The 23,398-nt window shown below is 45.6% G+C and overlaps 1 protein-coding gene across 6 annotated transcripts in view; it reads right to left on the bottom strand.

Annotated features, from left to right (window-relative positions):
• SEL1L3 (SEL1L family member 3) overlaps positions 1-23,398 on the bottom strand; it is a 119,838-nt gene that overhangs the window by 29,176 nt on the left and 67,264 nt on the right. For all 6 annotated transcript variants that reach the window (XM_032273591.1, XM_032273586.1, XM_032273605.1 and 3 more), the window contains exons 12-16: positions 14,451-14,570; positions 12,269-12,409; positions 7,965-8,027; positions 5,310-5,486; positions 2,057-2,184 (exon numbers count right to left, since the gene is read on the bottom strand). In XM_032273591.1, coding sequence (XP_032129482.1) covers positions 2,057-2,184; positions 5,310-5,486; positions 7,965-8,027; positions 12,269-12,409; positions 14,451-14,570 — 629 coding nt within the window. The remainder of the gene's footprint in view (positions 1-2,056; positions 2,185-5,309; positions 5,487-7,964; positions 8,028-12,268; positions 12,410-14,450; positions 14,571-23,398) is intronic.

A 23,398-nucleotide genomic window follows, 5' to 3' on the forward strand; every position in this document is an offset into this window, starting at 1 on the left:
ATATACCAATTAAAAATGAAAATTAACAAATGCAAAAAAAAATTTTTTTTTAATTTTAAATTAAAAGATACAAACACCCAATTATATGCTGCTCACAAGAGCCATACATTGAAATAAAAGGATGAAGAAAAATTGAAAGTAAAAAAATGGAAAAAGATAAATCATATAAGCTTTAACATTAAAACTAGGTATAACGATATGATAATCTGAAAAAATAGACTTTAAGGCAAGAACCATCAACAGAGATAAAGAAGACGTTGTAAAATGAAAAAGGGATCAACTACAAAGACTAAACAATTCTAAATCTATGTGATCCAATAACATAGATTCAAGATATATAATGCAAAATTGACAGAACTAAAAGGAGAGGTAGATAAATCTACAAACATAGTTGGAGATTTTAACAGACTTATTTCAGTAACTGATGTAACAAGCAGAAAAAGAAGCATTAGAAAGGGTGAGGAGGCTCTGAATTATATAATTAACAGACTTGATGTAACTGATATATGTAGACATTGTACCCAACAAGTTCAGAAAGTATACTCTTTTCAAGAAGCCACAAAACATATACCAAAATTGACCATATACCAGTCATAAAGCACAGTTCGACAAATTTAAAGGATTGGAATCATTCAGAATATATTCTCTGATCACAGTGAAATTAAGCTAGAAATCAATAACAAGAGGATTAACAGAAAATCCATGAAACATGAATATTCATGTCAAAAACACTAAATAACAAAAAACTTCAAGTCAGTCTAAGTCAAGCTTATCACCAAGGTCAGATCAGGTTGGATTTGATCCCAGATGTGTTACGAAGAACAGTCTTTTGGAGAGCCAGGGTATCAGTGTGAGGGTGACCTAAAACAGAGATCAACAAACTCTTTTTCTGTTAAGGGCAAGATAGTAAATGTCTTAAGCTTTGTGGGCCACATATGATCTCTGTTACATACTCTTTTTTATTTGTTTTGTAACTCCTCAGGAATGTAAAAAGCATTCTCAGCTCTTGGAGCCATACAAAACAGGAACCAGGCTACCTTTCATCTATGGATCATGGTTTGACAACTCCTGTAAAACATTTTCAGATATGCAAGACCTCAAAAATGCGCCTCCCATTGACCGTGCTTCAGAAACCTGCTATAGGATGTGCTCTACCAAAATGCTGGTGCAGACCAAGAAGGAGAAAGAAAGGGATCCGGCAAAGAAGAGAAGCAGAAAAGACAGAGATGGAGGGAAAGTAAATACCCATAATGATGACAGTTAATCTCAGCATGACAGCATTGTCCTGAACAAAGACTCCAGGACAGATGTCACCAAGCAAATTAAATTAATATAATATGTAGATAGGTCTGGATATACTGAGAGGAAATTCAGGTACCTGGAAGAGAATTTGGACATCAAGTACATAGAAAATGATAAGTATGCAGAGAGCTATGCAAATAAACAATAAAAGATAAGTAGCAACGCATAGAAAAGAAAAGGTTGTGCAAGAAAGGAAAAGTACTAATAGTATACTACGTGGCTCAGCTAGAAATAGCATTTACATGGTCATAAAAATGTAAACCCTGATACTCATTGAACCAAAATTATATACTTATTGGGAAGATGAAAGATGGCAGGAAGTGTAAATGAGCCGCATAGTGGGAGGTGGCAGGGTGAAAGAAAACCACATCTTTATGGTTCACAGTGGGACACCATTAGACAATGCCTAGGATGAAAATACCAAGAAATAGCGGTATAAGCATGTTATTTAGAAATAGGGACAAATGTAAAAGGAATATTAAAAGATTGAAAGTGGTTCATTTTAGGGAGCAGAAAGTAGAGTCTGGGAGGGGGATGAAGTGGGGTAGCCAAGGGTTTCTCGTTTTGTCTTTGTCAAATTATTTTTAAATTTTTGATTACAATTTTTAATTTTGTCCTGCCAAATGATGTGGCTTTATAAAACTACATGCATGTCTAACTGGTAAAAATAAAAAACTCAATTTAAAAAATGCTGAGGCACCGTGAATATAGGATATGGCTTTCCCTTCAAATGCAACGTTTGGCAGATTCTTACACAACGGCTTTCTCAGGATCTCTAGGGAATGTCTCCAGGTTGCCTGTGATATAGTAGAGAGAACACCACAAGGTCCCTTCCATGTGTCCGCCTTGCGCAGCCTTATGGAAATATTCACCAGCTAAAGTCTGTAATGAGAGATGAACAAACGTCGAGTCATCCTAGCTGGGCTGGTTTCACCGGAGACAAGGTGGCGAGATGCTTTAAGCCTGATATGATCACAGGCTTATAACTTCTGATAGCTTTAAAACCAGGGCAAGCAACAATTCCAGGAAGACATCCAATCACAGAAGCCAGCCTCTGGGATGTATGACCCTGCCTCGGCTATGCTGTTGATTAAGTTTACCCAATAAATAAGACAACATGTAATTACGAATACTATTGCCATCTCATTTGATCCTCACATAACCCGCTGCAGGCAAGATAGAAGAGTACCAGAAGTCACACCAGGTGAAAATCCAGGCATTTGCTTTCCTAACCTTGCTTAATACCTTTCTTCAAATTCAAGTGCAAAAACTGCATTTCAACTAGGAAGGTGAGAATTAGGATGTGACAAAAGAAATCTTCACTCACAGATGTCTTGGGAGGGTTAGCACACATTTGCTATGCACAAAAATATACAACCTCTTATGTCATGGAGACAGGTAGAAGGAAAAACTAAGACAAACGTGTGGATGGAGATACTTCCACTGATTACTATTATTTTTCTGAGGCGGTTAGCTATTGTTTTTGAAAGCATGGGTGTTGAAGTTAGGCAGGCTTGGTTCAAATCCCAGTTCAACTTTTTACTAGCTGTGTGGACTTGGGTGTGTTGGTTAATCTCTCCAAACCTAATTTCCTTCCACTGAAAAATGTGCCTTCAGATAGCACCTAGAGTGAAGGGTTGTTGCAAGGATTAAATGAGATAACACATTCTCAAGGTTTAGCATAGTGTGTCAAAAAGAATAATCTTCCGATTCTTTCCCTCCTACCCTCAAACCTGCTGCTGCCACAATCTTGTCCCTCCCAATAAACGCCACTTCTGTTCTTCCAACCCAACAAATGCCCAACACCTTGGAGTCAGCCCTGACTCTTCTCCACCCTTCATACCCCAGATTCAGTCCATCAGCAAATCCTGCTGTCTCACTTCCAAATACCTGTAGAGCCCAATCCCTGCCCCTCCACTAACAATGCCCTGGTCTCACCCACTGCTCCTTCCCATGTGGATCCAACACATGAAACCCCTGCTCCTGTCCATGTCTCTTGTAGGTAGGGTCCAGGAGGAACCTTTTAAAATACAGCCCATCATTGCCCTGTTCAACACTGCTCAGTGGTTTCCCATCTCGCTCAGAGCAGAAACTGAGCCTCACATTGACCTGGTCAGCTTCCTTCCTGGCCCTATCCACCCACCTCCATCCCTCCTTCTTTCCACTCCACCCCCTGGCCTCCCTGCTGCTCCTCTAGCACACCGAGCCTGCTTCCTTCTCAGAGCCTTTGCACTGCCTGTTCCTTTCTTCTGGAATGTTCTTCTCCCAGATATCCATAAGATCCTTTAGGAGTCTATACAATATCACCTGATGAGAGAGGCCTTCCCTGGTCTCCCTTATAAAGCAGCATTTCCCAACCTCCACCCCTTTATTCTACTTATATATATTTTTTGTTGCTTATTTTGTTTTTAATTTTTATTTATTATTATTATTTGAGATGGAGTCTTGCTCTGTTGCCCAGGCTGGAAGGCAGTGGTACAATCTTGGCTCACTGCAACCTCCACCTCCCAGGTTCCAGTGATTCTCCTGCCTCCCAAGTGGCTGGGATTGCATGCACTGCCACACCTGGCTAATTTTTATATTTTTAGTGATGAGGTCTTGTATTTTTAGAGATGGATTACAAGCATGCACTGCCACACCTGGCTAATTTTTATGTTTTTAGTGATGAGGCCTTGTATTTTTAGAGATGGAGTTTTACCATGTTGGTCAGGCTGGTCTTGAACTCCTGAGCTCAAGTGATCTGCCCGCCTCGGCCTCCCAAAGTGATGGGATTACAGGTGTGAACCACCTCTCTCAGCCGTCCTGAACTTGTTTTATTCCTCTGCAAAGCACTGACCTTCACCTCCCCTTCTATTACATATTTATTTGTTCATTGTCTTTTCCGTCTAGTGGAATGAAAACTTCATAAGAGCAGGCACTGTTTTGCCTGCTACTATGTCCTTGGTGTTCAGAAGGGTGCCTGGCACTGGGTGGGTATTCTCCACATTTTGTTAAATGTAGCGGAGCTCAGGGACGGGCACAGTGGCTCACGTCTGTAATCCTGGCACTTTGAGTGGCCAAGGTGGGTGGTCACTTGAGGCCAGGAGTTCAAGACCAGCCTGGACAACAGGGCAAAACCTCATCTCTACTAAAAATTAAAAAATTAACCAGGCATGGTGGCACACGCCTGTAATCCCAGCTACTCCAGAGGCCGAGGCATGAGAATCGTTTTAACCCAGGAGATGGAGGCTGTAGTGAGCTGAAATTGTGCCACTGTACTCCAGCCTGGGTGACAGTGCAAGACTCTGTCTCAAAAAAAAAAAAAAAGTAATGGAGCTCAGGTTATTCTTACCAACATCAACATTATTATTAATAAAGTGGGCTTCTACTGTGCACTAGGGCCCCAGTCCTCTCGCCACTAAGAGTGTGACCCTACGTTACTTAACTTCCCAGAACCTCAGTCATTTATCTGAAAAATGGACATAACCAGAGTATTAATCACAATTTTAAAGGAGAATTAGGATTACATAAGCGGGCACATGGTAGAGTGTTTTGCATGGTGCTTAACACAGAGGAAATGCCTAGTCAACACTAAAGATTGCCATTGTGTTTTCATTATTATTAGGGCTGGTCTCACACCAGGCAATCCTATCTGTACTTAGCTCTCTTTGCTTCTAGCAAGATCAGTCTCTGCTCCATCTCATGCTCATTCCTGCCCTGTGTCAACTCCCGTTCCTCCCTCTAGCTCAAGCCTCCCTCCTCCATGAAGCCTTCCTGGCCTTCACTGTTTCCCGGCTCCAGACCCTGGGTCACACCATTTGCCACACACTTGGCACTTGGCTAGATGCCATCTTTTCCTTTTCACTATCTTGTCTTCCTAGGAGACCCCCTGAGCTCCTCAAGGACAGGGACTGTGTCCAGCGTTCTGTCTTTACCCCCTACCAGGCCAGGCACACAGTAGACCTTCAGCAAATGCTTCAAGATCAAGTGACCGACCAGTTGCAGAGTGGGTCTTAAGTCTTACTCACTTGATTCCTTCCAGGAACTCCGGGGAAGATGCCATCCAAATGCAGGACTCCAAGATTGTATGATGCATCCGGGTTCCCCATTTCTTCCGCTTTTAACCAGTACTTTGCTGCTTTGGCGTAATTTTTCTTGAATTTGTGGTAATACCATCCCAGGCCATTGACTGCCTGATGCAATCCCTGAATTTTGGAACGAGAAAGAAATTAACTTTAGAAAAATGAAATCGAAAGAGCTCTGGAGGCAATTATTGTGGAAGCATTCTAAGTCTGAACAAAACCTTCCCATTCTCTATTTTGGAGCAGATGGCATTAAAGGTAAGCTAAGTGCTAGAAAACACAAGCCTGCCTCAGAGTCTTCCCAGGTGGGTTTCATCTGACTGCTGCTGGGATTCTGCCTTCCAGCTCTGCAGCAATGTTGGCCCCCAAATCATTGTTCCGCTCCTGTGGGCTCTTACACAACACACTTGTCTACAAAAGGCCTCTGATTGCCCTGCCGCATCAATAGTGCCCTTGAAATTCCTGAGCGCTCAACTGAGGCCTGAAACCTGCACTGACTGGGATGCTTTCTAGGTGACCCGCCTGCCCATCTGCTGACTCCTGTGCCCTGAACACCAACATGCACTCGGTGGGAAGCAGCAGCAACAGCCTACTTGCACAGCACAGGTGCTCTGTCTTTGCATGGTACCCCCAGTTCTGACAGGGGGTTCAGGGTCTGGGGAGACAGAAGCAGAAGGGGACAGCAGTGAAGAATGAGAACCATATAACACTTTTAAGTCCATGACTATTCCAAGTGAATAAAACTGTATTTCTGGCAGGGAGTGGTGGCTCACATCTATAATCACAGCACTTTGGGAGGCCGAGTAGGGTGGATCACAAGGTCAGGAGTTCGAGACCAGCTTGGCCAACATGGTGAAACCCTGTCTCTACTAAAAATGCAAAAATTAGCCAGGTGCAGTGGCAGGTGCCTGTAATCCCAGCCACAAAGGAGGCTGAGGCAAGAGAATCACTTGAACCTGGGAGGCAGAGGTTGCAGTGAACCAAGATTGCACCACTGCACTCCAGCCTGGGCAACAGAGCAAGACTCCGTCTCAAAAACAAAACAAAACAAAACAAACAACCCATTGTATTTCCTTATCACTTACCTAAGCTCTGTTAAAATTCATTCAGCATAAAGCCCATTAGACATCAATACACCACTAGGAAGGCTATAGAGACACAAATTTTACACCTACCAGGAAACCCCCTCACGGCCCCAAGCCCCATTTTAGGGTGCTCTGGAACCAATGACTTCCATGACTACCATGAAGTTACTTTTCTACTTCTGCCCTAGAGTTTGTATTGGGGTCAGGGGTTGTGGTGCGTATCAGGGGGTTCCCTCTTCCTGGGTCATCTGTTCTCTTGACAATACACAGATGCAGGAACAATCTTTTAGCTCTCTCTTTCCATGCTCCAACTTCCTGCTGTATGCAACTTTTTTTTTTAAATATATTTTATTTTTTTGAGACGAACTTTCTCTGTTACCCAGGCTGGAGTGCAGGAGCGCGATCTCAGCTCTCAGCTCACTGCAACCTCCGTCTGCCGGGTTCAAGAGATTCTCCTGCCTCAGCTTCCTGAGTAGCTGGGATTACAGGTGAGTGCCACGATGCCTGGCTACTTTTTTTGTATTTTTAGTAGAGAGAGGGCTTCACCGTGTTGGCCAGGCTGGTCTCTAACTCCTGAACTCGTGATCTGTGTGCCTCGGCCTCGCAAAGTGCTGGGATTACAGATGTGAGCCACTGTGTCCCACCTGTATGCAACTTTGAACTCCTCAAGAGCCAAGAATGAGGAAGAAAAATCAGCATGGTCATTTTAGGAGTCTTCATCATTAAGGCAAATATTGGCAGCCTTGGGAGGCACATCAAGGTGCCAAAAGGGATATAAGGTGCCTTATCAAGGTGTAGATTTATAGTAGTTTCTGCAGATCTATTTATTGGCCTGTCTGTATGCGTGCACATACGAGTGTACACATGTGGCTGTGCATGCATTGGGCGTGTGTGTGTATATGTGTGCATGATGTGTGTGCATGTGTGGGTGGGGCCCCTCAAAAGCAACATTATAACCTCCATTCTGTAGATCTGTATAGAAACTAGCTGACTTGAAGATACCACTTAAGTGCTAATAATGACAAAAGCAAAATAATTCCCAAACCAGGCAATAAGCTTGATAAACAGCCCCGTTATCAATGCACAGGAAACAAATGGGAAACAGACACCACAGAGTTAACCTTCAAAGGAGTTAGGCTTCTGGTTTCCTGAATTCAATGGCATTTATATCCATTCAATTTCCAGGGATCCCGCTGCTTGTTATCAGGGCAGCTCCTGATTATAATTTTAGCCTTCAAACAAAATCAGCCCGAATGCTATTGACTGGAAGGTGAATTCAGCTTTTGAATTTTGCTGCCCCCATTGTGGCAAGTTTCTGTGTGTACTGTAACTCAAAAGTGACTAATCATCGCAGGGCGGGTACCAGGCCAGCGACCCACTGCTCCCCACCGCTCCCCACCCCATTTCCACCTTAGGGCTTTGCAGGAGGAGGCTGGCCATTTCCTCTTTTAGATGTGTGAGAGTGTGTGGGTGTGTGTGGTGGCACTGTTTCCCTCTGACAGCATGCATGTGTTACCTTGGAAGCTGCTTTCTTCATCAGCTCTAAGGCAAGCCGTCTGTTCTTTTTTACTCCTTGACCCTAAACATTGATAAACAGCTATGATTATAAAGAAAATAAAATCAGACTGCATACACATAGACACATTCGTGTTGGAGATAAAATAGTTAAAAATAAAACTCTCACTTTCTTTGTTTAAACCCAATCTTATGGATTTCTATAGGCAGAGCTGTTTCATCATCATCATTTTGTTCATATTTGTGGGGCAGAGACAACAAACCTCAACTTCGCAGCTTAGTAATCACTGTGTCAGTTGCAACCCTGTCAATCCACAGGTACTTGGGGGAAGCCATGAATCAGGTTAAATGAGTTTGGTTATCCTGGATGCTTTCCTCTGGGGATCACCTAATTTGCCAGCCAGATAAAGCACCTTATCTATGTTGGACAGTCAAGAATTATAAGTCTGTCTCTTGCAGCCTTCATCATCCTGGCTGGGGTCTCCAGGGTAGAACACTGTGGCTTCAGAATCAGCTCAAGAACCAGCTGCATAGGAGATAGGACACAGCAGAATCAGAGGCTTCAGATGCAACTAACAGAAACTAACAAGGTTCTTCTAGCAAAATCAAGATTTTCCAGATGAGGTGGTTTGTCCACTATAGAGAGACGTGGGCTTTGGAGTTCTTGTCACAAGCGAGAAACTCTGTAGAACACACTGAGCTGTATGGAGGACCACTGGGGAGACGGTGGGCCCAAGGGTAGAGTGGAAAGAGGTCCCCGAGTCTCTCTTGCCATAGATCTGAAAGTAAAGATGCCAGGCAAGGGGGCGGAGGTGGCTGTAAACCACTGCTGCTTCCAAACTCACTTAGAATTACGGATACCCTCAATCCCCACGTGCCACGTGGAGTCCTCCTAAACTCAGACAACAGTTGACAGGATCGTATGTGATCAGAACGTGAGAGGGTTTTGCAGCAAACACACCTATAAACTCTATCTAAATGCTCAGCACTGTAGTGAGTGGAAACAGCGCTAGTTAACATTCCTGCGTTAATTAACGTTGGCCAAGCACTGTCTCAGTGCTTCATCAACTCTGCCTGAGGTGCTGCTGTTATTCTGATCTGAGAAATATGCCCCTCGTCACACAATGGGAAATGGAGGCAGAATTTGAATCCAGCCAGGTGGATTCCAGAAGCCAAACTCGAAACCGCCACGCTCTATCTTCTCCTGCCTGTTTCAGCTCATAACCTCCCTGTAGGATCCAGGAACCATGCAGGATATGCTTGACTCTCTCTCTTTCAGGACCCCAAACAAAACTGTGAATCCAACTAAAGGTTAAATTACATATGCCAAGTTTCTACTCGACTTTAACTTGCTTATTTAGTGAAACCGACGAACTGAAGCAAAGTGGAAGATGAAAATGTTTTTCAGAGTGGCGTCACTGCTTCATTTAATGTGGGAGGAAGGGGAGAGGGAAAAGGACATCAAAGGACACTTGGAGTAATGGGATGCGGAAGGATACAAGCTTTTTGGACTTCTGGAAAAGCATCAGAAGGACCAGAGTCAGAGAAGGTTAGTGCCTGATTAAAGCATAATAAAAGTTTACCTTCTTCGACTCTTTTTTAGTTTTGAAGAAATAAAACGGGGGCCCAGAGCGGTTGACTTAGCCAAAGCCTCACAGTTAGAGCTGCGATGACAACCCACATAGTCTGATTTCTAGAGTAGGGATGTTTACACTATTGAATCAAAAGTGGGATGACTTTTTTTTTTTTTTTTGAGACGGAGTCTCACTTTGTCACCCAGGCTGGAGTGCAGTGGTGTGATCTCTGTTCACGGCAACCTCCGCCTCACGGGCTCAAGCGATTCTCCTGTCTCAGCCTCCCGAGTATCCTGGATTACAGGCGCCCACTACCACACCCAGCTTTTTTTTTTTTTATTTTTTTTTATTTTTAGTAGAGGTGGGGTTTCACTATGTTGGCCAGGCTGGTCTCAAACTCCTGACCTAAGGTGATCCACCCGCCTCTGCCTCTCAAAGTGCTGGGATTACAGGTGTGAGCCAACACACCCGGCTAAAAGCAGGATGACTTTTCTTGCACAAAGACGATGTACTCTACAGGAATCTGAGTAGCACTGGAAATTGTTCAATGAGAGAAATGTAAAGTCCTGGTACATTGTAAGTACGCAGTAACTATCCACTGAGTGAATAGATGCAGGACAGTAGCTGCTGTCAGAGTCAAAGCTTTATCTTCACGTGGATGCACAATGGACTTGACTACCTGGAAGGAATCACAGCCACCATCCTGGTATCATCTTTGCATACAAGCTGGATGTCTGCACACAGTGAAATGAATTTACTGTTCTTTGTATATGGAAAGCCCATTTTCAGCAGGGGGTTCTTTCATGCAGAATACACTTGAAAAGACCTTCTAGCCAGAGGTGGAAATATTCCCTGAGCTGCTAATAAAGGGCTTCCTTCCTCCCACCCAGAGAAAACTTAGCAAGAATGCAGAACACCCCTCTCTGCAAAAAAGCTTTAAAGTGTGAGAAAGCAAACCCAGAGAAGGCATTATGTCACTCCCAGAGTCATTTATTTCTGGATTTGCCTCTCACTGTAGATAGTGTGATCTTGGTGGACAGAGCTACTGTCTGTTTTGTGCCTTTATCTTTGGATAGCAACCTGCCTCCACTCTGATGGACAGGTGCTGCTCCTCTGTGCTTACTGAAGCCAGTCCTCTGCCTTCTCCCCTGTGTGTGAGCTCCCTGAGGTCAGGGATGTGACTCCTGCATCCATATGCCCCTCCATCTAGCCCAGAGCCTGGCATTGGGTCAGCCCTGAGTGGAACGATGTTTATTGAATGAATACATGAATGCATTGGCATATGGCTCATATTCAAACCATTTCTATGTTGATTTGACAACTGGAAAGAGAAGGTATGGGACCTCCATTTGGAAACCACAACAGCCAATAAGTTTACAGGTTTTGATAGGTAGGGAGGGTTAGCAATGTGGCCACAGTCATGGTTGTTAATTACGGAGTGGCCACATCTGTGTTCTGGAGATGGGTCTGGGCTTGTTTGAGGATGCTTGCTTTTTGGGGGCAACTGCTTTCTTTGGGTGTGGATGTAAGTCCAATAATTTCCTTATCAAAGCCAAAGCTTTTTACTTTTCTAAGATGGATGAACTGATGTCTCTTTGTTTGGGGATGATGACTGTGAAGCCAAACTGTCTGGATCCCAGTCCCAGGTCAGAAATGTACCAGCTGGGTGACCTCGGGCAAGTTACAAAACCTTTCTGTGCCTTTGTTTCCATATGAACGAACAGCGATAATAATATACCAAGGTACCAATCTCGTAAGTTGGTTGTGAGGATTCAATGCTTTCGTACGTGCAAAGCAGGTAACAAGCGCTCAGTTAATCAGTGTAAACTATTACTAATTTTTTTTTTTTTTTGAGATGGAGTCTCACCCAGGCTGGAGTGCAGTGGCACAATCTTGGGTCACTGCAACCTCGGCCTCCCAGGTTCAAGCGATTCTCCTGCCTCAGCCTCCTGAGTAGCTGGGATTACAGGCACAGCCACCATGCCTGACTAATTTTTGTAACTTTAATAGAGATGGGGTTTCACCGTATTGGTCCGGCTTGTCTTTAACTCCTGACCTCAGGTAATCCGCCTGCCTTGGCCTCCCAAAGTACTGGGATTACAGGTGTGAGCCACCGCACCAGGCCATGCTGTTCTGTATAAGGAACACAGCGCATTTTACGGTCCCCCAAGTCCATTGGTCCTATTATCTCGTTCAATCTGTGGTCATTGCCACCGTCCCATGAGATCGGGTGACTCCAAGGACATACCTGATGGCTGCAGAGTTGGGACTTCAATGACTGTCTCCTAGGCTCTTCCCACCCCTCTCCTGTTGGCTTAAAACCAATATCCTTATTTTCATCAGCAGGACTGTTGGGATCCAGCCCAATTACACACTGTGTTTAAGCTGTAATTAAAAGAGAACTCTGCCTGGTGGCAAACTTGCAGTGTCTGTGGGGGCTGGCGGCTGGGTGCCAATCCATAAAATATGGGTGTTTCCTCCAGAATGCTGTGGCTCTTGTGGAAGCACAGAGAATCCAGGTGCCAAACATAAGACTAATGATTAAAAATGAGAACAGGGAACTGCTTCTGACTCTGCCTTTTTAGCCAATATCCCTTTCCATCAAGAGTGACAGAAGCATATCCTAAGTTTCTTCAATTATCGACTCCCTGTTTGCCTGCATGCCCACAGGAAACTGCTACGGAGGCTGATGAGAATTGCGCAATTTCAGCATGAATGAAGTGATTCTTACCTTGAACAGCACAATGGCATAGTCATAGATTAACGCAGGATCCTCTGTCTCCAGGGCGCCCTTGGCGTACCACTCGATGGCTGCTTCGGGATTCTTGGCCACACCTTGCTGCCCCCAGAACAGCATCTGGGCCAATCGTTGCTTGAAGACAATAGCAATTTAGAACAATGACTTTTCCTGTGCAATGCTTAACACAAGACTTTGAAAGGTGGGAGGGCAAGCCTAGTTGACAATGCTTTATACTGAGAACCAAGGATTAGCTAGACACAGTTTATCTTCTAACTGGAGGACAGAGCCCTGAACATGGACTTATGTAAATACAAGCCCTTAACACAAGCCAGAAATGGTTCGTGTGTGTGTGTGTGTGTGTGTGTGTGTGTGTACCAACTGTACCCAGGACCAGAGCTAAATGGAACTTTGTTAATAATCAGAACTCCTCAAATGCCACTCCTTTGAGAGGTATTGTTCTTTCTTTTGCCCCAATGATTGGCATGGGGGTCTCTGTACATCTCTATCATTACAGATTATGAAGGATGTATCTGCATCCTTCTATAGAATCGATATCTCATCTCATCTCATCGTCTATTTGGCTGGCTCCACCATCAGACTGGAGGCTGGAAGCTCTCGGAGGGAAGGAACCTCGAGATATTACTTATCTTTGCCATTGTCTTTTGGCCCCTGACGCTGCAGAGCTCAGGAGGTCATAGAAGCTGCTCAACAAAGACTTAGTGAACAAAGGAAGGAGGAAGTGCTCATGGTTAGAAAAGTTTATGCAAGCTCTGGAGCACCCGGGAAATGGCTCTGGCAGTGTCATTCCCAGAGCTATACATTGGAATTCCAAGTACTAGAAAGACTGTAGGCTAGGGACAGATGCCCAGGGACAGGGCCAGAGCGACGTGTGTTAACATTCTGGTTCCACATGCGTCCCTTATTATCTTTCCTTCTTTCTGCTGCTTCTCTCTTCTCGTTCTCTTCCCTTCCCCACCAAATACTTATAATTTCCAGCAAAGTGTCTTCTGAAATGTGGGGAAGACCCCTGTAGAGAGGTGGAAGAGCCCCGTAGAGAGGTGGGAGACCTGTTACAAAAGAGCCTCTTGGGCCAGGTGTGGTGGCTCATGCCTTAATTCCGGCACTTTGAGAGGCCTAAGCAGGAGGATTACTACAGGCCAGGAGTTCAAGACCAGTCTGGGCAACATAGCAAGAAGACCTCACCTCCACAGAAAATTTAAAAATTAGCAGGCCATGGCATGGTGGCACATGCCTAGGTCCCAGTTACTAGGGAGGCTGAGGCAAGAGGATCACTTGAGCCCAGAACTTTGAGGCTGTAGTGAGCTATGATCACACCACCACACTCCAGGCTGGCCAACAGAGTGAGATTTTTACTCTAAAAAAAAAAAAAAAAAAAAAAAAAAAGCCAGGCACGGTGGCTCATGCCTGTAATCCCAGCATTCATGCCTGTAATCCCAGCATTTTGGGAGGCCGAGGTGGATGGATCACGAGGTCAAGAGATCGAAACTATCCTGGCCAACATGGTGAAACACCGTCTCTACTAAAAGTACAAAAATTAGCCGAGCATGGTGGTGGGCGCCTATAGTCACAGCTACTCGGGAGGCTGAGGCAGGAGAATTGCTTGAACCAGGGAGGCAGAGGTTTCAGTGAGCCGAGATCGTGCCACTGCACTGCGACCTGGTGACAGAGCAAGACTCTGTCTCCAAAAAAAAAAAAAGAAGCCCCTGAACTGTCTGCTTTGTCAATGCCTGTGACTCCTTTCTTTTTCCTTTTTTGATGGTAGTCTTTAGAGCTGCACGTCAGTATTGTGGCTCTCTCTCCTTCTGGGCCAGTGGCAGAACCATACTCTGGCCCACTTGAAGTCAAGGGAGGCCACGTGATTTGCTTTGGCCAATGAAATATGCCACTTCTGGGCACAAGTGTTAGCCAGCTGGTAAGGTGCTATAGCCTAGGCCTGAGTGCAGTGGGTTCTAGAAGCCTCTGTCAGCTTGGGCTCTTAAGGGATTGTGACAACTATGGCCTGCCCCTGACAACCCCCACTGGACATGCAGTGTGAGTGAGAAATAAACTGGCACTGTTTTAAGCCACTGAGGGTTGAGATGTTTTGTTACCACGGCATAACCCAGTCTATCATGGCTGACAGAATCTCCAAGTCGGTAGCCTGCATGTTTACCTGAGCCGCTGCATTGCCCCGGGAAGCTTCATGTTTCAACCACATAAAGACATCTCCATCTTCTTTGGTTTGTACCTTGAGTATTTCATCATCTTTTAGTCTAATTGTTTCAACATATGCCTGATAAGGATGAAAGGAATGAAGGAAAGGAGGAAAGAAGGAAGGAAGGGAGAGAGGGAGAGAGGGAGAGAGGGAGGGAGAGAGGGAGAGAGGGAGAGAGGGAGGAAGAGAGGGAGAGAGGGAGAGAGGGAGGGAGAGAGGGAGAGAGGGTGGGAGGGAGGAAGGAAGGGAGGGAGGAAGGGAGAGAGGGAGGAAGGGAGGGAAGAAAGAAGGAAGAGAAGGAGGAAGGAAAGAAGGAAGGAAGAGAAGGTGGGAGGGAGGAAGGAAGGGAGGGAGGGAATAAGGAAGAGAAGGAAGGAGGAAAGAAGGAAGGAAGAGAAGGAGGGAGAGAGGAAGGGAGGGAGGGAGGAAAAATCCACATGATATGAGCATGCAAAAGACATGACATTACTCTTAAGTCAGCAATTGCTCAAGCAAAAACTGTATGAATAATTGAAATATGAGGTGTGCCTACAATGACATAAGGTCAGAATCTTTTTAAAGGAATGTATCGCATCTTTTATATCTAAACAGTTGTTTGTTCCTATCAAAAAATTTGCCTCGGGAAGCCAGAATTACTTCCACATCTACTTCTATTGCTCAAGCTTGTTTGGAAGTCCACTTTGCGCCCCTGATTTCAGAGCCAGATTATACACATGCAGCATCAAAAAGGCAAATCAATATTTTCTAAATATAACCTTATTTCTGATTCTAACGTATTACTATCCTGCATGACTAACCTCTTTTATTTTGCAGGTTCTGCTTCAAATATCTTTTGGCTATTTCCAAAAATTAAATTTACCCTGAAAGGAAGAGGGCATGTTAACTCTGAGGATGCGAGAAAGAATGTGCTAGAGGCTTTAAACAAGAACCCAAAGGGAAAGTTCACAAAACGTTTAGAATTTGCACACAGCCTCCCAGGTATCTGACTCCTTTGAAGAAAATAAAATTCATTTTGATGTATAAACTTTCACTGTTTATTAAGGATCCGGACCTGTCGCTCCACGGTCTCTCTTTATACATAATGAAGTCGCTCTAACGGTGTCATGATGGGATACTAGAGAGGGCTCCCCATGCCCAAAGCATGCCACAGGCAGATGGTAAAATAATTTGATCTGCACTAGTTTGGAAAAGAAGCCTCAGAGAAGAAGGAGACAGGCCTGATTTTCTTTGTCAGTTAATTAAGAAAAGTATTGAGCACTTTGGGAGGCTGAGGCGGGAGGATCACTTGAGGTCAGGAGTTCGAGACCAGCCTGGTCAACGTGGCAAAACCCCATCTCTATTAAAAATACAAAAATTAACGGGTGTAGTGGTGCACACCTTCAATCCCAGTTACTCAGGAGGCTGAGGCATGATAATTGCTTGAACTCAGAGGCAGAGTTTGCAGTGAGCCAAGATCACACCCTTGCACTCCAGCCTAGGGGACAGAGCGAGACTGTCTCAAAAACAAACAGCAAGGCAAGAAAGTACTGAGAGTCACACAAGTCTGCAGCCCTGTTCCTCAGAATGTCTCTCAGCTTTCTCCTCGACTGCTCCGTGAAGCCAAGAGTCCCTTCCAGGGGGACTCAGAGGCTGAGACTAGGGGACTGTGCCAGGCTCAAAATCTAGCCGGTAGCCATTCCTGCTGGATAGCTAACCTGAGGAGGCCACCAAGTTAATAGTAACACTTAATGACAGCCACTACTTTCTATCGACTGTGTGCTTAAGACATGTTTGTTTTTTTTCACTTAATTCTCATAACAAAGCTGCGATCCAGGTATCACTGCGCCCGGTTTACAGGCCAAGAAACAGGCTCGGAGGGTGAAACCCATGAACTCAAGGTGACACTATAGAGCTGGCCTTGGAAGCCAGGTTGGCTTGACACCAAAGACACAGCTCACTGGCGCCCCCACAGGATGTCGCCCGCTAGTGAGCAGGTCCTGAAATCTAGTCTGGGCAGAGGCCACTCTAGCTGGTCCATACTTGGCCAAGCTTATGGCCAGTGTGTATGGAGGGCACCCCATGAGTGGGTGCTTCCGCTGAAACTCCAGGGACACTGTCCCGAGCGGCCCTGATAACGGGTGCTCAGCTGGAGGCTTGTTGCTCATCTGTTAGCGAATGAGCAGGAGTCTCGGTTTGAACCTAGGTCTTTCTAGCGTATTGCGCCGTAAATAAGAATGGCTAAAAGGCTGAGTGCCTCTGCTGTAGCAGAAGCCATGCTAAACTCCACTTAGGGATGCAGAAACTGAGTCTCGGATAAAGTAGCTGGCTCAAGGCCCACACGTAGTTAGTGGCAAGTTAGAATTCAGATCCCCTGAGTCTCATACGAAAGGTTGTGCTCTTAGTGGTTTTTATAAAAAAATTTTGGTTGTTTTTCTTTTTCTCCTTGTTTTGTTTCCTCCTTGAATTAAAGACATAACTCATGAAGACACAGTTTTACCTTGCAGTGATTGATATTCTTAGGTCTTTCTGGCAGTGATAATACATCAGAAGAACCATCATGTAGGATGTGCCAAGCACTGTTCTAATTGTTTTGCCCAGCTTGACTCATCAAATCTTTGCAACCTGATAAGACACTCACCATTAATATCCTCATTTCACATACGTGGAAACTGAGGCCCAGAGAGGCAAAGTAACAAGCCACATCAGAGAGTTAGTTCTTCAAATTGAGGAGTCAAATCCAAGCAGGCTGGTGGTGGGGCCCACACCCTTTACCTGGCCTTACCATAGTGAAAAGTACTCATATATCTCGGGGGGAAGGAAACGGTAATGTGAAGAAACACGTTTGTCCTTTTTTTTTTGAGACAGGATCTCAATCTGTTGCCCAGGCTGGATTGCAGTGGCAGGATCACAACTCGCTGCGCTTTGACCTCCCTGAACTCAAGTGATCCTCCCACTTCAGCCTCCCGAGTAGCTGAGACCAGCATGTGCCACCAAGCCCAGCTATTTTTTTGTATTTTTTGTAGAGATGGGGTTTCACCATGTTGCCCAGGCTGGTCTTGAACTCCTGGGCTCAAACGTTTGCCTTCTGTTTCTGTGTCCAAACCAAGCTCTGCCCCAACACCCTGCTGTAGTCACTGAGCTTTGCAGCAGGGTGGAACCATTAAGAGCAGAATCTGTCATATCAGATGGAGGGGATCTGAATTCTAACTCACCTTAGGCCTTGGCCAGTTACTTTATCTTAGACTCAGTTTCTGCATTCATAAAATGGAGTTTAGCATGGCATCTGCTACATCAAAGTCACTCAACCTATGAGCCATTCTTTTTCACTGTGCAAAGAGCTAGAATAACCTAGGTTCAAATCCAGGCACCACTGCTCATTTTCTATGTGACTTTGAGCAATTTCTTTAGCTTCTCTGAGTCTCAGCTGGATCATCTGTAAAATGGAGTAATACTGACCTCATAAGGTCGCGTGAGGATTAAATGAGGTTGTTTGTCTGACAAAAAGAAGCAATGGAGAAAGGATTCCCTATTTAATAAATGGTGCTGGAAGAACTGGCTAGTCATATGCAGAAAATCGAAATTGGACCCCTTCCTTATATGTTACACAAAAATTAATGCAAGATGGATTAAATAATTAAATGTAAAACCCAAAACTACAAAAACCCTAGAAGAAAATCTAGGCAATACCATTCAGGACACAGGCATAGGCAAAGATTTCATGACGAGAATGTCAAAAGCAATTGCAACAAAAGCAAACATTAACAAATGGAATGAAGTAAACTAAAGAGCTTCTGCACAGCAAAAGAAACTATCATCAGAGTGAAGAACCAAACAGAATGGAAAAACATTTTTGCAACTTACCCATCTGACAAAGGTTTAATATCCAGAGTCTACAAGGAACTTAAACACATTTACAGGAAAAACAAACAAACAAGCAACTTCATTTAAAAGTAGGGAAAGGATATGAACAGACACTTCTCAAAAAAGACATTTATGCAGCCAACAAACATAGGAAAAAAAGTTCAACATCACTGGTCACTAGGGAAATGCAAATCGAAACCACAATGAGATACCAACTCATGCCAGGTAGATAGTGGTGAGTTAGAATCGCCAGAATGGCGATTATTAGAAAGTCAAGAAACCATAGACGCTGGTAAGGCTGTGGAGAGGCAGGAATGCTTTTACACCATTGGTGGGAATGGAAATTAGTTCAACCATTGTGCAAGACAGTGTGATGAATCCTCAAAGACCTAGAACCAGAAATATCATTTGACCCAGCAACCCCATTACTGGGTATACATCCAAAGGGATAGAAATCATTCTGTTACAAAGATACATGTGTGCGTATGTTCACTGCAGCACTATTCACAATAGCAAAGACATGGAATCAAGCCAAATGTCCATCAATGATAGACTGGATAAAGAAAATGTGGTACATATACACTATGAAATACTATGCAGCCACAAAAAGGAAAGAGATCATTTGAAGGGACATGGATGGAGCTGGAAGCTATAATCCTCAGCTAACTAATGCAGGAACAGAAAACCAAACACTGCGTGTTCTCACTTACAAGTGGAAGCTGAACAATGAGAACACATGGATATAGGGAGAGGAACAACACACACTGGGGCCTCTTGCAGGGTTGGGGGAGGGAGAGCATCAGGAAAATTAGCGAATGCATGCTGGGCTTAATACCTAGATGATGGGTTGACAGGTGCAGCAAACCACCATGGCACACATTTCCCTATGTAACAACCTGCACATCCTGGACATGTACCCCGGAACTTAAAAGAAATTTTTTTTTTTTTTTTTTGAGGCGGAGTCTTGCTTTGTCACCAGGCTGAAGTGCAGTGGCGCAATCTTGGCTCATTGTAACCTCTGCCTCCTGGGTTCAAACAACAATTCTCCTGCCTCAGCCTCCCGAGTAGCTGGGACTACAGACGCACACCACCACACCCGGCTAATTTTTGTATTTTTAGGAGAGATGAGGTTTCACCATGTTGGCCAGGATGATCTCCATCTCCCGACCTCGTGATCCACACACCTTGGCCTCCCAAAGTGCTGGGAATACAGGCGTAAGCCATCATGCCCGGCCAATAAAGTATTTTTTTTTTTAAAGAAGATTGTTTGTGAAAGAGCTTAGCAGAGTGCCTGGGTCATGGCACAACTCATCATTTTTTAGGGTCTTAACTCATACTAAAGTCTAAAACGCTAACTGCTGTTTAGAACATTAACTCTGTTTGTATTTGCAGTTTAGTACAACTCGAAGCCTTAGGTTGTGGGGATGAAGATCTAAGAGAATAAGAGAATTGTATGCTTTAGAAAACAGAAGGACTAGAATTGGGGGAGGGCGTGTTGGGGCCAGAAACAATTAGGGAGCTCATCCTATTTGCCTGGCTGTACTGGATTGACTCACAGCACTGTAACAACCACGGCAGGTGCAGATCCTCATGGAGCCCATCTTACGGGTGAGAAACCGACACAGAGGCGAGCAGAATGATCCAAGAGTTCACACCCAGGGAGCAGCAGACCCAGGACTTGAACCCAGGCAAATCTGGCCCTGAAGCCACAACACACGGCCTGCCACACCCAGGCCGGGGGTTTCCTTCTCCATAGTTCTGGGGTCACTACAATAGCAACCAGCATCACATCATGGCCCCATCACCTCATGGCCACATTCCTGAGACTTTCTGTGAAAGCAGGCCGCCTACTAATACAAAGACTTTTAGGGCAGGAATGATCTTTAAAAGGAAAGCATTGGGTTGTGCATTCACTCAAACAGTTTTGTGGCCAGGAAAAGCCGGGGAGGAGCTGTGGAATGGAGAATAAACACCGGGCGGGTGTGTGGGGTGGGGACAGAGTGGTGGATGATAGCAGGGACCGAGCGTCCCCACCTGACCCGTTCTGGGATCCTCTGTGGCGTCTGGATTTTCAGTGTTGTTGTTGTTGTTGTTGCCGTTTTATGAAATCAACATCTCTAGAATGAGCAGCTTGGAAGTTTGCATCTTAATACAGCTGACCAAGTTACAGGAGGCCCAGTGTCTGGAGTCAAGCAATCCTCAGACCACCCAGGACCAAGCCCCAGAGAAGTCTTCGCACTGTCCTCAGGGATGCTGACACCCCTTTCATTCTTGTCAGTCAACCTGCAGGCCACAGATGGCAGTGTTCACATCGTCTCCTGACTGCATGTCATCGACTTCGAAAAAGGATAAGGCACAGTGGCTCACACCTGCAATCCCAGCACTTGGGGAGGCTGAGGGAGCCATATCGTTTGAGCCTAGAAGTTTGAGACCAGCCTGGGCAACATGGCAAAACCTTGTCTCAAATTAAAGAAAAAAAATTATGTGTATATTTATATGTGTACGTGTGTGTGTGTGTGTGTGTGTGTGTAAAATTTTTAAAATAGAATAAAGAAAACCTTAATCGATACAGCAAGTGTGGCTGGTTATGCTCACACCCATAATCCCAGCCCTTTGGGAGGCCGAGGGGGGTGGATCGCTTGAGGTCAAGAGTTCAAGACCATCCTTGCCAACATCGTGAAACCCGGTCACTACAAAAAATGCCAAAAATCAGCCAGGCGTGGTGGTGTTCACCTGTAGTCCCAGCTACTCAGGAGGCTGAGCCATGAACCCTGGAGGGGCAGGTTGCAGTGAGCCAAGATCGCACCACTGCATTCCAGAGGGACTCTGTCTCAAAAAAAAAAAAAAAAAATACAGTAAGGGCTGTGTTTGTTGGACAATGTTTCTTTTCAAGTCCAGCAGAGTACAAAGACAAAAAAAAGACGACGACGAAGAAGGGTAAGATCCAGAAGGGTGATGTGAGGAGACAGGGAAAGGAAGAGAGGCGATGAGAGAGAGAGGAGAGAGGGAGACAGAAGCGGGGAGGAAGGAGGAAAGCCAGAGGGAGAGGGGGAAGGAGAGAGGAAAAGAGCGGGGGCAGGGCAGACGGGGGGCGGAGAGAGGAAGAGGGGAGGGAGGAGAAAGAAGAAAGAAAAAAGGTGGCAGATACAGAGAGAAAGAGAAGGAGGGGTGGAGAGAGGGGGGTAGGTGAGGTGGAGAGAGGAAGAGGCAGAAAGGAAGGAAGAAAGGAAGACAGAAAAAACCCTCTAGTTTTTGCGGCTGGGGAGTGAAGCCTCTCCACAGCCCAGCGTTTTCCAGAAGCTTCTGCCCTCCCTGAAGTTGTGGGATAGAAGAGGTCCGCCAGCACTCCCGGGAACTCAGGAGCAGCCCCCCAGGAGCACACAGCTGCGCAGCCTGCTTCCACCGCCCATACCAGAACTTCCTTCAGGGCCTGGCAGAACTCGGCTCCCAATAGGAGTGTGTGTGTTTTCTTTGCAGAAATGTAACACTTTAGGGATTTTTCAGTCAGAAGGGGGAAATATCAGTTGTAAGGGTGGAGAGACAGGCAAGGAAACCTCGAAGATTCCCCAAATGTGGTTGTCGCATACAACGGGGGTGCCACATGCAGGGGCTCATGGCGAAGGCTTGGGGTACCTGCTCTCAACAATGCAATACGGTCCCTTTGAAAAGCACCAGCATCAAGACACTGTGGTGACTTTCTGTTCGTCACTGGGTGATTTCTGCCTGAACTTCTAGCCATCTTTCTAGCAGTAAACACTGAGCGCCAACTACATGTCAGGCACAGTGCGCACCACATCCAGCACAGGAGCAGTGGGAGAGATGTGCCTAGGTGTGACAGTAGCGCAGCAAGGAGAGACCCAGGAAGGCTTCCAGAGGAGGCGACATCTGAGCAAGAGTCAAAGTGGGAGGAGTCAGGGGAAACGGGGAGGGGCATGGAGAAAGCAAGGTCAGAAGGCGAGAACAGGCCTGGCCAAAAGTTCGGTGTTGTGAGTTTGGCTAGGGTGGTGGCAAGAAGCCAGATCAAGGAGCGTCTCACATGGCATCCGATGAGCTAGGCTTATTCTTCTGCATGAGTACTTCTCAACCCTGGCTGCAGGGGTCCAATCCGCTGAGGATTGTATTTTGTTGTTGTTGCCATTTTTTTTTTTTTTTGAGACGAAGTCTCCCTCTGTCGCCCAGGCTGGAGTGCAGTGGCGGGATCTCAGCTCACCGCAACCTTCGCCTTCTGGGTTCAAGCGATTCTCCTGCCTCAGCTGGTACTACAGGCATGCACCACCACGCCCAAGTAATTTTTGTATTTTTAGTAGAGATGGGGTTTCACCATGTTGACCAGGCTGGTCTCGAACTCCTGGCCTCAGGCAATCCATCTGCCTCAGCCTCCCAAAGTGCTGGGATTGCAGGCGGGAGTCATCTCACCGGGGCGTTGTTGCCATTTTCCAAAATCAACATCTCTAGAATGAGCAGCTCAGAAGGTCGTCTCTGATACTGCAGTTAAAGCCTGCTGACCAGTAGGCTTATTTTAAAATATACACATACATGTATACACATATCCACATACCACATCTATGTGCCTAGGCCATACCCCATGTCACTTTCATGAGATCCTCCGTGGTGGATTCTGTGCAGAGATGCTCTGCAAGCCCCCAGGTGATTCCAGTGTGCCATGGTGCACTTGGCCTGGCAGAGAAGATGGGAAGGCACAAGACTGGTGACAGAAATACCAGGGCAGCTGCGCAAGCTGGCCCATGCCTGTAGTCCCAACATTTTGGGAGGCCAAGGCAGACAGATCACCTAACCTCACGAGTTCAAGACCAGCCTGGCCAATGAAACCCCATCTTACAAAAATTAGCCTGGCGTGGTGGCACGTGCCTGTAGTCCCAGCTCCTCAGAAGGCTGAGGCAGGAGGATCGCTTGAACTCAGGAGGGGAAGGTTGCACTGAACCAAGATCGCGCCACTGCACTCCAGCCTGGGTGTTAGAATGAGACTCTGAAAAAGAAAGAGAGAAAGATGAAAGAAGAGAGGGAGGGAGGGAGGGAGGAAGGAGGGAGGGAGGGAGGGAGGGAGG

Source organism: Sapajus apella, unplaced genomic scaffold (genome assembly GCF_009761245.1).
Source record: "Sapajus apella isolate SASKATOON/1434 unplaced genomic scaffold, GSC_monkey_1.0 scaffold5, whole genome shotgun sequence".
In the NCBI taxonomy this organism is placed as follows: domain Eukaryota; kingdom Metazoa; phylum Chordata; class Mammalia; order Primates; family Cebidae; genus Sapajus; species Sapajus apella.